The following is a 16,244-nucleotide window of genomic DNA, read 5'->3' as shown; positions in this document are numbered from 1 at the left end:
TGACTTTTTAATAAATTATTTCCAAAAGCAGAATCATATCTAAAGGTGGATATACCTTTCTGAGGCTTACAAGCACAGATTGGTTGAGTATGAGGAGCATATTACCTGCGGTGAATGTTGTTTGATATGGTCTGCCAATCTAAATACCTGGCATCACACTGGCACTGAAACTCGTATATCACATTATTCATTTGTGTGGTAAGATAAATATATTTTTGGCTTAGCAACATCCTGATAGTGCAGAAAACCAGCCATGCATTTACTGCAAGTGTGAGACAGCTAGCTTCACCTATTGTTCTAAAAGTTGAGACACCTTGCCCTTCCAGGGCAAACTAAGGTAGACTGGACACCACTCAGGATCAGAAGTGGTGGACAAGGGCACTTTCATGAGTTTGTATGCAACAAGTGATGGTTTGTGCTGTGTATTCATTATTATATCGGACAATTTTGATATATCCTATCTCATTCAGCTGAGCAGGTGGCTAGGGCACTATGTAGGCAATAAGAATGATCTTATTGGATTGAAGGAATCCCAGTGTGTACATTGACTGGTGAACATAGGTTTTCAGTAGGTAATAGTTAAGAATCGATTTTTTGACTTCTCAACTGATGAGCCATGAGGTTGGACCCTATCACATATATCACCAGGCGGATTACCATTCATGTGCAAGTCTAACAAGCACCTCTGAAGCATAACTGATGGTCATGAAAACTGGCAAGTCCTGTAGTTATGAATTTGGAACTCTCATTAAGTACAATGTTCCTGCTATTGGAAATCATTTATTAAATCACCCGGACTGTACCAAGAGTTACATCACAAGCCAATTTTAAATGCCAGCCAGGTTTGCAGTGCGACGCATTTGTGTGCTCAAAGCTACATACATAAATGCTGTTTTATGCAATGGAATTTGTGCAAACATTGCACCTTTTTCAGAAAAAAAGGTCATTGAGCCAGCCAAACTCTGCTACATCGCCTTGACAATGCAGTGATGAGTCAGATATCAACCTGCCTGGTCTGACAATTAAGACTGACAATGAACTTTCTCATTGCACCTCTATGTCAGTGATGACCCAACCAATCAGTACCATCTCTTATGCTGGAAAAAGGGTGTCTCTTTTTTCAGTCTGTTTCTTCTGTCCTAGTTCTGATGCCTACAAGAGAAAATGCTTCAATTCCTTGTCTCCTTCAAGCTACTGCCATTTATTTGCTAGCATAATCCTGCAACTTTAATGGAATTCAAAATAAGTAACAACGTTTTTGTTAGAATATCAAAAACTTACAGTATAAAATAGCTCTGACTATGATGAACGCTGAAAGTGTGTTGCTGGAAAAGCGCAGCAGGTCAGGCGCTGTAAACAACACATTTTCAACACATTCCAGCAACACATTTTCAGCTCTGATCTCCAGCATCTGCAGTCCTCACTTTCTCCTGACTTTGATGAAGTCAGCTTTTTCCTTTAGACCCACAGAAAGAATAGTGAGGTCTTGCCCTTGAATAAATTCAGTCTGGATCGACTTAAGTGTATGTCAGTTATACCATATTTCTAACCACTATCCATACACAAGGTAGGTAAATGACATATCAGCTAAGTTACATGTAGCCATTGCCTCAACACATTAAATATGTACTGTACATATCCAAGTACAAAATAAGCTGAAAAGAATAAACATTCTTCAGTGAAAATGAGAATGACAAAGAAAGTACTTACCTATATAAAGTGATGAATCTCTCTTTCGAACATGGTCATCAATGTAGGAGACACCGAGTGGTTGAATTGGGGTTGCACCAGCCCCAATGATAACCTGAGCCACAATAACCAACACATACATCATGTTTGTTGTTTCTGTTTCTGCACACGTCTTGAGATTTTTCTCTTTTGCCAATTGTTGTTCTTCCAATGAAAGGTTTGCCATGCAGGTGTCCTTCAACACTGAAGTATCCACCTGCTTATATTGATACTGATGACTTAGAAACTCTGGCAGTGCACAAAACAAAGAACCAATGGCCATTATGATCCCACCACACCCTATCAGGCGTGGTCGATGTCCTTTGCCACCAAAGTAGCTCACCAATAAAATTATCATGAGGTTTCCAATCTCAAAGCTGCTTGCAATTACTCCTAGTTCGGTACTATGTAGATCGAAACGCCTCTCCAGGGTTGTTAGAATACTGACCTGTAGAAAACATGAGAAAGAACTGTAAAAATTGAAAACTGAAAAGACAATTAGAGTTAAGCTAACAACTTGGTTTAATGTTCATTTATGGTGAGACTTGAATGCTTGTTAGCACAGACATGTTGTAATACACGATCATTATATATTATATGTCTCGTGTAAGTTATATAAAAACATTTTTGCTGAAAATAGAATGAATCGTTAATGGAGTGCCATTTTATTTGTGTATGCAGATCAGCCTTTCCTACCTGCTATTTCTGACCATGACACTGATTGTATTCTGAGTGAACCAATAACTGGTATTACTAAAGAATATATGGCATTCCTCTGCTGGTGATTATGGATGTGTGACAGCAAATAAAATCCAGTAGAACTTCCCAGTGCATACCCACCCATGCTAATCTGTTCAAAATTTAACAGGGAATGAGGTGTGTAGGAGTTGTCCGCAGGCACATCCTACCTTGAGATTATTGAGGCCGTTAATTGGTCAATTAATGGTCAGGTAATAGTCTAATCCACAGCGGTTATTATTTTATCAATGGCAAGGGAGACTTGATGTATTAGGGCATAGTTCTGAAAAAAATTCATGTTCAAGTTGTATTAGTTCCACCCAATTTTATGATGTCAAACATAGTTTTTGGATGGAGACAAGACATTCTACACTTCATTGTGAACAGATGTATTCTGCAGAGCTCCCAAGTCTCCTTAATAAACATGGAGGAGAAAGTGAGGGCTGCAGATGCTGGAGATCAGAGCTGAAAATGTGTTGCTGGAAAAGCGCAGCAGGTCAGGCAGCATCCAAGGAACAGGAGAATCGACGTTTCGGGCATAAGCCCTTCTTCAGGAGGGCTGAAGAAGGGCTAATGCCCGGAATGTCGATTCTCCTGTTCCTTGGATGCTGCCTGACCTGCTGCACTTTTCCAGCAACACATTTTCAGCTCCTTAATAAACTTACCTGTCTAGTAATGTAACCTGTACTTGTTACTATTTGTTATGGAATGAACCATCTCATTTACTAAGGATTCACCAGTGGTCTATCCTCAACACTGATAATTTGACAGACCCCAGAATAATATAAACAAATGGAGGATTGAAGCCACTTGAAACAACACTTGCACTTGGTTGAGGTGGCAGATACAACTTGCCAACAGCAGCAGTCAGGGTAAACACCACATGGTAACAGCAGTGTGGATTCAAATTCACCTTGAGGAGAAGGTTCCAAACCAGCAAGAACAATTTCATGAAACAAAGCACATTTAGCATTTTAAAAGCAAGAATTTGTTAAGCAGAGGTTTACTGCTTTTGGTCTCTGTACCAAAGGAAGGATATAGAAGAGAGCAGCTAAGGTTCACTAAGCTAATAGCGGTAATCACAGGACTGTCCTATAAGGAGAAGTTGGTTCAACTGGGCCTATATATACTACTGGTTTAGAAGGATGAGTGGAAATCTGACTGAAATATCAAGTTCTAACAGGGCTTGACAGGCTAGATGAAGAGTTTTTTTTTCCCGGTTAGAGAGTCTAGAATAAGGGAACACAGTCTCAGGATACAGGGTAGGATTTGGGACTGAGATGAGGAAAAGTAACTTCAGTCAAAGGATAGTGAAGCTGTGGAATTCTCTACCACAGAAGGCTGTGGAGGCCAAGTCACTGAATATATTCAAGAAACACGCTAATTATTCTAAATAAATATTTAGATTTTATAGGCAGGGTGAGCCAAAAGCGGAAATATGGAATTAATGCAGAGTAAGGTTGAAGAGCCGAATGGTCCACTCCTGTTCCTAGTTTCTATGTTTCAAAGACACAGATAATCAATTTGAAGCTGAATCACAACTATCAATAGAGAGTGCAACAGCAATAGAAGCAACAACAGAGCAATCTCAGTTTCCCTTTCATCAAGAAGCTCTTAAACGTTGCAGTGAAAAGAGGGTAGGCTAGGAAAAGACAGAAAAGGGAAAAAAAGAACAAAACAGAACAAAATAGAGCAGAATGGAAAAAACATGTAAGGAAGAAACTGAAGCCTTAGCAAAGGAGATTTTATCGGGAGCAAGAGATGGCTTTAGGTGTAAAGTTTCTAACCATTTCTAAATCTAATAACTTGCGGAATTACATTTTACTTTGCTCAAAAACTGCATTTATCTATGTAAGATTCTGTAAATCCGTTTTTTATTTTAGAATCAGTCTAACCAATGTGACACAAACAGTCTCACAAAGAGCAGCTCGCGCCTTAAATACACTATCTGGGACAACATGACACCAATTGTTTAAATTCACTTGAGAATGTAACTTCTAAAAACGTTTTGCAATTTACATCTGAAAGAACTGAAACCAACATGGTCATTCTAAAAGATGAGAGACTTAACGAACAATCCGGGTCTTTTTCAATATATAATTTCAATCGCATCACACTTTTGCTATAAATTCTGTATCTTACGATCTTATACTCCATAACCACCTGATGAAGGAGCAGTGATCCGAAATCTAGTGCTTCCAAATAAACCTGTTGGACTATAGCCTGGTGTTGTGTGATTTTTAACTTTGTACACCCCAGTCCAACACCGGCATCTCCAAATCATAAATCTAGTGGAAGAGTCTTACCAAGATTTACAGAGGCTGGGACTCCGTAATTAAACTGCAATTTCAAGGGGAAGCTTTATAATGAATGCGGTTAGATAATTTTATTTTAAAATTTGTGTAGAAGAAAGTGGAAAACTGGAAAAGGCAGGGATCTATTGATTTTTCTCAGGAGAGAGAGGGTAATTCCATTTTAGCTACAGAATCTGAGCAAGGTGGGAAGCTACCACCTTGATCACAAAAAGGTGAGAAGACCCAAAAAAAAGGTGGAAATCCCTCAGCAGAATGGAGGCACAGTATTACAGAGAAACAGAATTTTGAACCTTGAAAACACTTGATCACTACAGAACAACTAGTAACACAACTTAAAGCTTTACTGAACAATTTTATACAATATCGCAATAATGTAGAATTTAAAAGCACAAGCAAACAAAGAAAACATCACAGAGAGCCTTGCAAGCTCTGCAGTAATTCAGTTTAGAACAGCATTGATGAATACAAGAATATAAGCTTAAAGAACAGCAGATTAAATGCAGCATGGAAATGATACAGGTTAAAATGGTTTCACAGTTCTAATAATTAATAAGCACATTGAGAAGAAATGGAAAGTGACATAATACTTCCTCAAAGATTGCAGGTCAGAGATGAACCATATAGAACACAAGATTGGATTTCCTGGAAAAAGACTTTTCCCAAGATATGGAATGGCTTCAAAATTGAAAACAATATCTGAAGTTCATCAAGTGAATACAGCATTGTGTTCAGCGGGTCTCACTGTGGGTGGTATTATTAATTCTCAAAATATTAAAAGAGAGTACAGATACTTTTGAAGATGCTACATTGATTAAAAAAACCTTCTATTTGAGAACAATGACAATTCTTGAAAAAGCAACTTTCAAGGGAACCCAATGACAATGTCATCACTCACCTCCAAGATCAGTGGAAAACTGTGAGTGTGGGATTCAGATAAAAGCTCATAGGAGATAGAAGTATTGTTGGAACTATTGATGGAGATTGTCAGATTTCCTTCAGTCCAAAGAATACATGAAGCATGAAGTTATTCAGACCATGCTGGAAGCAAAGCCCAAAGGATTCACAGACTGATCCTGAGAGGACAGTATCATTCCGAGCTCAGGAGAACAACAGAGTTTATTCACTTTGTAAAATATGGACATTCAAACCAACATAGAAAAGGAGCCAAGCACTAGATATTAAGAACCTGTATCAGCACTGTGGGATAACAATGCCGACTATGACCTAAGAATGATACATTTGCAAAGCTGTAGGTCATTTTCAAGAGACACGAAAAATTAAGATAAAGTTTCAGTATGGCAGAAACATTGGCGATCAGGCATGAGAAAAGTTCAAATCTCTGCAACACCTAACACCATTAATAAAGATACGTGCATTAGATTAAGCATGTCCATTTGGAGGTATTCCTAGCAGAACCTGCAGATCTAGATGAACCAGAACACATAGAACATATTTTTATCAATTAGCATTCAATTAATTTTATGTTGTTACAGGAGCAATTGTTACTGTTGAATCAGATTAAAATACTATGGCTAAAAAAACATAATTAATAGCTACGGAGATGAGACTATATCTGGAATAGTTATGGAATATACAGTCGATTAACTGTCAAGAACATAGACGTTATACAGATTACATCAAAATGCAATGCATAGAAGAGAAATGAAAATGTATATATTGTACCCAATCAAAAATTTCATTTCTGAGTCTGCACACATGTCACTGGCAACCTCATCAGGTAATTTGGAGGAGATTGATCACCTCCCAGAGAATAATTGGTCCACGAACAAATCATTATTGATCATCTAGTTAAGGGGCAACTGGGAGAAGACTTAATTAGGTTTCTTTGACTCATGGTAGGACCCAAACAGATGAAAGAATTCACTGAGATTACTTATGTTGGCATAAGAGCACTCTTTAACATTGTGCACACAGAGGAAGTCACAAACTTTACTGGACTAATAGAAACATTCAATCCTCTGCTTTCCAAACTGAAAAGTTAATGCCAGTAACAAAGAATCTGTTGAATTGGCAGTCATCTGCAGTAATATGATTGAAGTCTGGAAAATTCTACTTATGTAATCAATCAACAACAGAGTGCAACAGAAGATATCCAACTTGATCAACAAATTGAGGAGTTGGGTTCTATTCAACTCCATGTGAACCAGACCAGTGCCTTCAGATACAGAATATGGTCAAACAGAACAAAAGTTCTTGTCTAAGCATCCAGGATGATGCATGCTAGGAAGTTAGCATAAGAGTGCTGTCTCACATTGTCCACAATGTTAACACATGGTCAACAGAGCATCCATCTTCTATGATGGACATTCATCAGTACAAACGTTCCCCAGATAATACTATGAGACAACGATCTGAGTTAGCAGAGAAGATTTCCTATGCAAAGGCAATTCAAGAGATTAACGATTCTTCAGATAAGGAAATTGACCTATAATTGTCTACAAGAAACACCATCCTTTGCAGGTGGCATTAAAGAGATAAAGGTCCTTCAGCAGAGAAATGTTCTACAGATGTAAACCAGGGTCAATAGTCCTTAAGCAGGAGAACAACAATCTTACAAATCTGAAAATAATATGTTCTGGGAAAATCAGGGAAGGTGAAGTAGCTGTAAAAGTAAAATAGTAATATACATGTCTAATACAAAATGACATATTTATGGGAAAAATAATAAAAAATACAAATGAAAACCATTAAAAAAGCATTAGAGACAATAAATTACTATTACTATTATTATTATTAGTGGGAGATGTTACATATAGACAGAAAAAGAGTAGGAAGGCAGTGCAGGTGTCCCCTGCGGTCATCTCCCTCCAAAGCAGGTATACCGTTTTAGATACTGTTGGGGGAGATGGCTCACCAGGGGAGGGCAGCAGTTGTCAAGATCATGGCACCGTGGCAGGCACTGCTGTTCAGAAGGGCGGGAAAAAGACTCATAGGGCCTTAGTCATAGGGGATTCTATTGTGAGGGGAGTAGATAGGCAGTTCTGTGGCCGAAAACGGGACTCCCGGATGGTATGTTGCCTCCCAGGTGCTCGGATCAGGGATGTCACTGATCGGCTGTAGAGCATTCTAAAAGGGGAGGGTGAACAGCCAGTTGTCTTGGTGCATATAGGCACCAATGATATAAGTAGAAAGTGAGATGAAGTCCTGAAAGAAGAAGTCAGGGAGCTTGGAGAGAAGTTAAAGGAGAGGACCTCAAAGGTAGTGATCTCGGGATTACTACCAGTGCCATGTGCTAGCCAGTGTAGAAATTAAAAAATAGGCAGGATTAACACGTGGCTTGAGAGATGGTGTAGGAGGGAGGGATTCAGATTTGTTGGACATTGGGACCGGTGCTGGGGAAGGTGGGACTATTACAAAAGGGATGGTCTACATCTGAACCAGTCCGGAACCAATGTCCTTGAGGGAGTTTTTGCTCCTGCTGTTGGGGAGGTTTTAAACTAATGTGGCAGGGGACTGGGAACCAGAAGAGAAAAAATGTAGGCAGTGAGGTGGAGACTGCGGACTGTAAGAATTATGAAGATAGCACTAATAAAGGGAAGAATAGGCAGAGAGCAGGTCAGCGCAAAAGAACTGGTGGCCTGAAATGCATCTACTTTAATGCAAGGAGTATAGTGTGTAAGGCAGATGAACTTAGGGCTTGGAGCGGTGCCTGGGAGTATGATATTATTGCCATCACGGAGACTTGGTTGAAGGAAGGGCATGATGATTGGCAACTGAATGTTCCAGGATACAGATATTTCTGACAGGACAGGGAGGGAAGTAAAAGAGGGAGTGGAGTTGCATTGCTGGTCAGGGCCGATATCACGGCTGTGCTAAAGAAGGACACTATGGTGGTCCTGAGTAGTGAGGCATTATGGGTGGAGCTGAGAAATAAGAAGGCTGCAGTTACATTGTTGGGGCTGTATTATAGACCTCCCAATTTACCAACAGTGAGCATGAGGTAGAAGAACAAATAGGTAAACAGATTATGAATAGATGTAGAGGCAATAGGGGAGTGGTGATGGGAGATTTTAATTTTCCCAACATTGACTGGGATACACTTAGTGTCAGAGTCTGGATGGAGTAGAATTTGTACGAAGCATCCAGGAGAGTTTTCTAGAACAGTATGTCAATAGTCCGATGAGGGAAGGGGCCATACTGGACCTGGTACTGGGGAACGAGCCAGGACAAGTGGTAGAAGTTGCGGTGGGGGATTTCTTTGGGAACAGTGACCACAATTCTGTAAGTTTTATAATACTCGTAGATAAAGAAGAGAGTGGTTCTAAGGGAAGAGTACTAAACTGGGCCAAGGCCAATTATATCAAAATTAGGCAGGAGCTGGGAAATGTGCATTGGACACAGCTATTTGAAGGGAAGTTCACATTTGAGATGTGGGAGGCTTTCGAAGATAGGTTAACGGTAGTGCAGGATAGGCACGACTCATTGAAGGCAAAGGATAGGAAGGGCAAGATTCGTGAACCGTGGATGACAGGAAAAATTGTACGACGAGCTAAGAGGAAAAGGAAGCGTACGTAAAGTCTAGGCAGCTAAGAACAGAACAGACCCTGGAGGAATATCGGAAGAGTAGGACAAGTCTTAAACAAGGAATCAAGCAGGCTAAAAGGGGTCATGAAATAGCTTTAGTTAGCAGAATTAAGGAAAATCCCAAAGCATTTTATCCTTATATAAGAAGTAAGAGGGTAATTAGAGAAAGGATTGGTCCACTAAAAGATAATGAAGGAAGGCTGTGTACCGAACCTGAGAGAATGGGTGAGATTCTGAATGATTACTTTGCATCAGTGTTCACTGAGGAGATGAACATGATGAATCTTGAGATTAGAGATAGAAGTTTGATTAGTTTGGATCACCTTGGCAAGTAGGGAAGATATATTGGGTATGCTAGAGGTTATTAAGATGGTCAAATCCCCAGGACCGGATGGGATCTATCCCAGGTTGCTGAGGGAGGCGACAGAGGAAGTAGCTGGGGCCCTGACAGATAGCTTTGTGGCATCCTTAAATACAGGTGAGCTGCTGGAGGACTGGAAGGTTGCTCATGTTGTCCCCCTGTACAAGAAGGGTAGTAGGGATATTCCAAGTAACTACAGACCAGTGAGCCTGACGTCAGTAGTGGGGAAGTTGCTGGAGAGGGTACTAAGAGATAGGATCCATTTATATTTGGAAAGGAATGAGCTTATCGGTGATGGGCAACATGGTTTTGTGCGGGGGAGATCGTGCCTTACCAACTTGATAGAGTTCTTCGAGGAAGTGACCAAGTTGTTAGATGAAGGAAGGGCTGTTGATGTCATATACGTGGACTTTAGTAAGGCATTTGATAAGGTTCCCCATTGTAGACTAATGGAGAAAGTGAAGTCACATGGTGTGCAGGGTGTTCTAGCTAGATGGATAAAGAACTGGTTGAGCAACAGGAGACAGAGAGTAGTAGTTGAAGGGAATTTCTCGAAATGGAGAAAGGTGACCAGTGGTCCACAGAGGTCAGTGTTGGGGCCACTGTTGTTTGTGATATACATAAATGATCTGGAAGAGGGTACATTTGGTTTGGTCAGCAGGTTTACAGATGACACAAAGGTTGGTGGAGTAGCAGAAAGCATAAGGGACTGTCAGAGAACACAGGAGGATATAGATAGACTGTAAAGTTGGGCGGAAAAGTGGCAGATGGCTTTCAATCCAGATCAATGTGAGGTGATGCATTTAGGCAAGTCTAATTCTAGAGTGAATTATACAATGAATGGAAGAGCCTTGGGAAAAGTTGATGGGCAGAGAGATCTGGGAGTGCAGGTCCATTGTACCCTGAAGGTTGCTGCACAGGTGGATAGAGTGGTCAAGAAAGCATATAGTATGCTTGCCTTCATCGGACGGGGTATTGAGTATAAGAGCTGGCAAGTCATTAAAATTATACAAGACATTGGTTCTGCCGCATTTAGAATACTTTGTATAGTTCTGGATGCCACTTTACCAAAAGGATGTGGACGTTTTGGAGAGGGCGCAGAGAAGGTTTACGAGGATGTTGCCTGGTATGGAAGGTGCTAGCTATGAAGAGAGGTTGAGTAGGTTAGGTTTATTTTTATTAGAAAAAAGGAGATTGAGGGGGGCCTGATTGAGGTTTACAAAATCATGAAGGGTATAGACAGGGTCTATATAGACAAGCTTTTTCCAAGGGTGAAGGATTCAATAACGAGAGGTCATGCTTTCAAGGTGACAGGTGGAAAGTTTAAGGGGGATACACGCGGTAAGTACTTCACACAGAGGGTGGTGGGCATCTGGACCGCATTGCCAGCAGAGGTGGTAGAGGCAGGCATGGTAGATTCATTTAAGATGCGTCTGGACAGATGCATGAGTAGGTGGGGAGCAGAGGGATACAGATGCTTAGGAATTGACCGACAGGTTTAGACAGTACATTTGGATTGGCTCAGGCTTGGAGGGCCGAAGGGCCTGTTCCTGGGCTGTAAATTTTCTTTGTTCTTTGTTCTCTTATAATGAAACTTCAATATTAAAGTTTCATTAGCTCCACCCAATTTGTTGATGTCACACAGTTTTTGGATGGAGATAAGGAGTTCAACATTTGACTTCATAGGGAGAAGATGTATTCTGTAAAGCTCCAACAGTCCTTAGTAACTATACCTGTCTAGCAATATAAACTACATATTGCCATCATGCAATATGCCACCTTGTTAACCAAAATAAGAGGTCTTTTTTAGACTTATCCGAACTTATTCCTCTTTCACTGATAATGATACAAGTCCTAGGTTTAGCATAATCAAAGGAGTATACATGGCAGCAAACTTCCTCAAACCTTTATCCTGTGCCATATATCAGTAGTGGTGACAGATAAAAGCACCGCAGTCAAGGGAAACACAATGCTAGAATACTGGCAGTTTTACACCTTCTTTATGGGGCCTTTCAGCCTATCAGATACAGCTCCAACAAAATTATTCCCCTCTTTCACTGTATTTTCAGTTACCAGTTATTGTTATCAATCAGCCAACCCTATTACAGAGCCTGCTGAAGGTGGGGATCTTGCAATAGGACAAGTGCCCTTGCCCCTGCCTTCCTGCTCACCCCAATCTGCTGAACTGCCTCACACATTATGGTGGGTGGGGAGGCCGCAAGAAAAACTGCACCTTTTCACTTTTTCTCCATGGAGCTCATTGTAAAAAAAATCTTTCGCTACTAACCAAATACAAAACTATTCCCTAGGAGACAGCATTCTGTACAGGAAAAAAGAGATGGGCTTGTTCATTTGCATCACTTGGAATAAATACAAATGTAACTAAGGAGATTAAAATTAAGTTTAAGATTAAATTAAAATGATATTTTATTATGATATTGCTCATGAACAAGAATAAATAAATCCAGGTTTGTATGAACATGAACAATATTATTTTACTACAGACAGTGATTCTGAATCAGGAGCTGGAAAAGCACCATCTGTCTCTATTGGGATCCTAGGGATTAATTGGAGGGTTAGCGTTACATTAAAAGTAGGTTACATTGTTTGGATGACTCCCTTCCCAATCTCTCTTATCCTGCCACACTATGAAATTTCAGTAATGTCAGTCATCTTTCATGACATAGTATCTCAATTCTGACACCATTGTGTAAAGTCGAGTGTAGAGTCATAGAGTCATAGAGCATGGAAACAGACAATTCGGTCCAACTCATCCATACTGACCAGGTTTCCCAAACTAGCTAGTGTCACATGCCTTCATTTGCCCCATATACCTCTCAAACTCTCCTGTTCATGTACCTGTCAAAATTCATTTTGAATGTTCTAACTGTAGAATAGAATAGAACAGTCATTCATTGTCACATGTACCTCTTACAAAAAAAATACAGTATGAAGTGTTTAAGTCGCCATACCACAGTGCCTATGTTAGTAACAGAAGGCATAGATAAGAAAAAACATTTTAAAAAATTAAAACAAAGTCCATCTTAATTCAATTCCTAGGCTCCTGGTTTCGGGAAGACATTACCGCTGTAAGATTGCCATGGCAGACTGCTGGAATACCAGGCTGCAAGACTCTACGGAAGCCACCACAAGGACCATGTCATTGCCAATCCTGCGAAGGAAGGTGTCACAAAAGCCACCCAAAGGATTCCAGGACTGCCAGGTGCCAGGCTGAAACCACCTCAACACCGAAGCTGCCACCAGCCTCTGCCAACGTAGCAGCCAATACCAGTTATCCAGTCCCTCTTGGGACACACCAGCTGCCTCACCGCTGTTCTCCAGCTTCCGCTCCAGGGTCATCAGCTCCATCTATCACTTCCTCTGGCAGTTCATTCCACATACAAACCACCCTCTGTGTGAAAACGTTGCCCCTCAGGTCCCTTTTCAATCTTTCTCCACTCAACTTAAAAATTGCCCTTCCGTAGGGAAAAGATCTTTGCTATTCATCTTATCCATGCCCCTCATGATTTTATAAACCTTTATAAGGTCATCCCTCAACCTCCAAAGTCCCAGTCTATCCAGTGTCTCCTTATAACTCAAACCCTCTATTCCTGGCAACACCCTTGTAAATTTTTTCTGAATCCTCTCTGATTTAACAATATCCTTCCTATAACAGTCTATTATTTTTGTGCTTTTTAAAATTGTGGTCTGAAATGAAGAAGTACTGTTTGAAGCCAGTGTATTCCTAGGATTGTTGCTTGGTTTGAAAGCAAGTAATTTGTAATCATTGTGAACATGTATGAGCATGTAAGTATAGTTGTAGGCTATAGCAGTATTTGCAGATGAACTGGAGCAGAGATACAGCTTTGATTGGAAGAAGTTGATTGGCCTATGGACTAGAGACTAGTAATCAATGTCAAAGATCTTTTGTCTGGCAATAACTGTATAATTGATTTTCAGGTAAATGAACAACTTGGGCTGAGAACACGATTCAGAAAGAAGTGATCAGATCTCCATCAGCTCAGGAACTGTCTCTCTCTGTATTCTACAGTCAAAACCAACTTTAAACATGAAGAAATCCAGGTTATCTTTCTTTCAGCAGTTCTTGTAAGCTGTAATTATTGATAGACAATTCAGAGATCTTTGCAGAAAAGGAAGTAGGAGAGGAAACCTTTTCATTAGTTAGAAACAACTCAACAGATTTTGTGAGCAAAGACTACTGAATTACTTTTCTAGTTTCCCTCTGCCCATCTGCTTTTTCCTTGTCTACAACCACTGTCCATGTGTGTGAAAAGGAAGAATATAAAGGGATCAAGTTTTGATTAGTAGTGTTATATACCGATGGTTTATAACTGTTTACCTGTAGCTAGAGTCTAACTACTTGAAGAAATAGTCAAAAATGACACCACATCGTGTTATAGTCCAACAGCTTTATTTGAAACCACAAGCTTTCGGAACCTCCGCTCCTTCCTCAGGCAGTTCCGAAAGAGTTGTGGTTTCAAATAAACCTATTGGACTATAACCTGGTGTCATGTGGTTTTTTTTTACTTTGTCCACCCCAATCCAACACCAGTATCTCCACATCATGCAAGAAATAGTAATTCCAGAGACCTTGTCCATGCTTTCTTTTAACTTCAGTCTGAAAATCAGGTAAACTGGAGAATCATTATGTAGTTTTTAAACATCTTAAACTTTTGTGATGATCCTGTGAATAACGTAGCTTGATTTTTAGTGTTCTTAGTGAATCCCTAACAATTACAGACTTCCTTATTTAAAAAAAAACTGCTTTTGATCATAGCATAACTCAGATCCAAACAAAGTCTGTATTTTTTCAAATTCTCCGAATTCCACTTTGTTTCTCCTCAAGAGATCATTCAGTTCTGCTAAACAAGTCATGTCACAGCAACACAACTTCTAGATTTGTTCTAATAGATTTTGGTGGTGTCAAAATATTCAAAGAAATACCACAACACTTCTGAGTCCAGTCACAGTAAAATAATTTGCTGGAGATATGATGCAGGTCAGTTAGCATTTAAAAAGAAGTTGCTGTAGATGGGATACTGGGTGTTCTAATTAAAGGTCCAACACTGGAATTTTTTAATTTCTGCTTTTCGTGAATTGCCAATATTTTCATTCTATTTTCAGGTTTGCAGTGTTGGTGTCTTTCGTAGAATCTCTACAGTTTGGCCCAACTAGTCCACACCCACCCTCAGAACAATATCCCACTCAGACCCATTCCCCTACCCTATTACTCTACATTTACCCCTGACTAATGCACTTAACCTACACATCCCTGAATACTACAAGCAATTTATCATGGCCAATTCACCTGACCTGCACATCTTTGGATTGTGGGAGGAAACCAGAGCGACCAGAGGTAACCCACACAGACAAGGGGAGAACGTGCAAACCCCACACAGACAGTTGCCGAGGCCAGAATTGAACCCGGGTCCCTAGTGTTGTGAGGCAGCAGTGCTAACCACTGAGCCACTGCGCGGTATACAAAACTAACTTCTGATATAAAGCCACATTTTCAGGAAGGGTGGTTCTGACAATCAGCCCACAATGCTTTAGTTCCATTTCTGACCTATATTTCTTGTAAATGCAGTTTATGTGCTGGAGTGAATGATTACTCTCAATATTCCACTGGTTGAAAACTGGGCTTAAGAAAGCATTTTCAGTTTCAGTATTTTAAATTCAGAAAATCTGCCCAAGGTGCTTTATAATGTCAGTTTGTTTCCAATGTTACCACTGGAAATATAATTTTAGTTTCCACTGGCATTCTCCACAAGCATCATAAATGTCAATGTAATCTCAAAATACAATTAGGTTTCTATCAATATTATATAATAATGTTGTAAAATATCTGGCATACTTGCCGAGGATATTTGTTTATTATAGTGATTCTTCCCTTCTGTCCCTACATTAACAATGGTAATTGCATCTTCAGTTCTAAACTGGGCATATCTACCTAAATTACATCAGATAAAAATGTTTGACGAGGTGTTCATTTCATCTTTGCCAACTCAGCATGCCCATTCATCAAATCAACTAGTTCATCTACCACTGCTAACTGTAAAAAGATTAATCCTTTCTTTTCCATAACAAACATGGGAATAAAACATCTGTGTGGCCTGTACTATGTCAGGAATGTAGCCATATGTATGTATGTATAAAGAGAAGAAGCAAAATCTGAAACAAATAATATTCTGATATTCAGAGAGGAATTTAACAGTTTGCTTTTTTGTTTCAATTTGCCGGATAATAAACCATCACTCCAGGTATTTATGTTTCAGAGATGATGCTGACAAACCACTTGAGTTGCGTAGTTTTATAGTTTTCAGTGTTGTGATATTAACTCAGTTCTCTGATGCTTTGTAAGAGGATAGTGTGCATAATACTGAACATGCTGAATAATATAGATATTGTTGAGATACCACCTTTCTATGGATCACTATCAAGGAGGTAATGACAATCTGATAAATAGATGATTCATTAGCCCTTGCTAAAAAGAAACAACAGAAATAGCTCTGTCATTCCTGCTTTTGTTGCAGGAT

At 39.8% G+C, this 16,244-nt stretch overlaps 1 protein-coding gene across 1 annotated transcript in view; it reads right to left on the bottom strand.

The window, feature by feature from the left end:
- LOC122559852 (solute carrier organic anion transporter family member 3A1-like) overlaps positions 1 to 16,244 on the bottom strand; it is a 322,868-nt gene that overhangs the window by 287,772 nt on the left and 18,852 nt on the right. Inside the window, exon 2 of the mRNA XM_087998848.1 lies at positions 1,711 to 2,176. Within this exon, the coding sequence (XP_087854974.1) occupies positions 1,711 to 2,176 (466 nt within the window). The remainder of the gene's footprint in view (positions 1 to 1,710; positions 2,177 to 16,244) is intronic.

The sequence above is a fragment of the Chiloscyllium plagiosum genome, unplaced genomic scaffold (assembly GCF_037043375.1).
Source record: "Chiloscyllium plagiosum isolate Xiang-an unplaced genomic scaffold, Cpla_swu_hap1 HiC_scaffold_2, whole genome shotgun sequence".
Taxonomy (NCBI): domain Eukaryota; kingdom Metazoa; phylum Chordata; class Chondrichthyes; order Orectolobiformes; family Hemiscylliidae; genus Chiloscyllium; species Chiloscyllium plagiosum.
The sequence above is the reverse complement of the archived record's forward strand: the minus strand, read 5'-3'. Positions and strand labels throughout refer to the sequence as shown.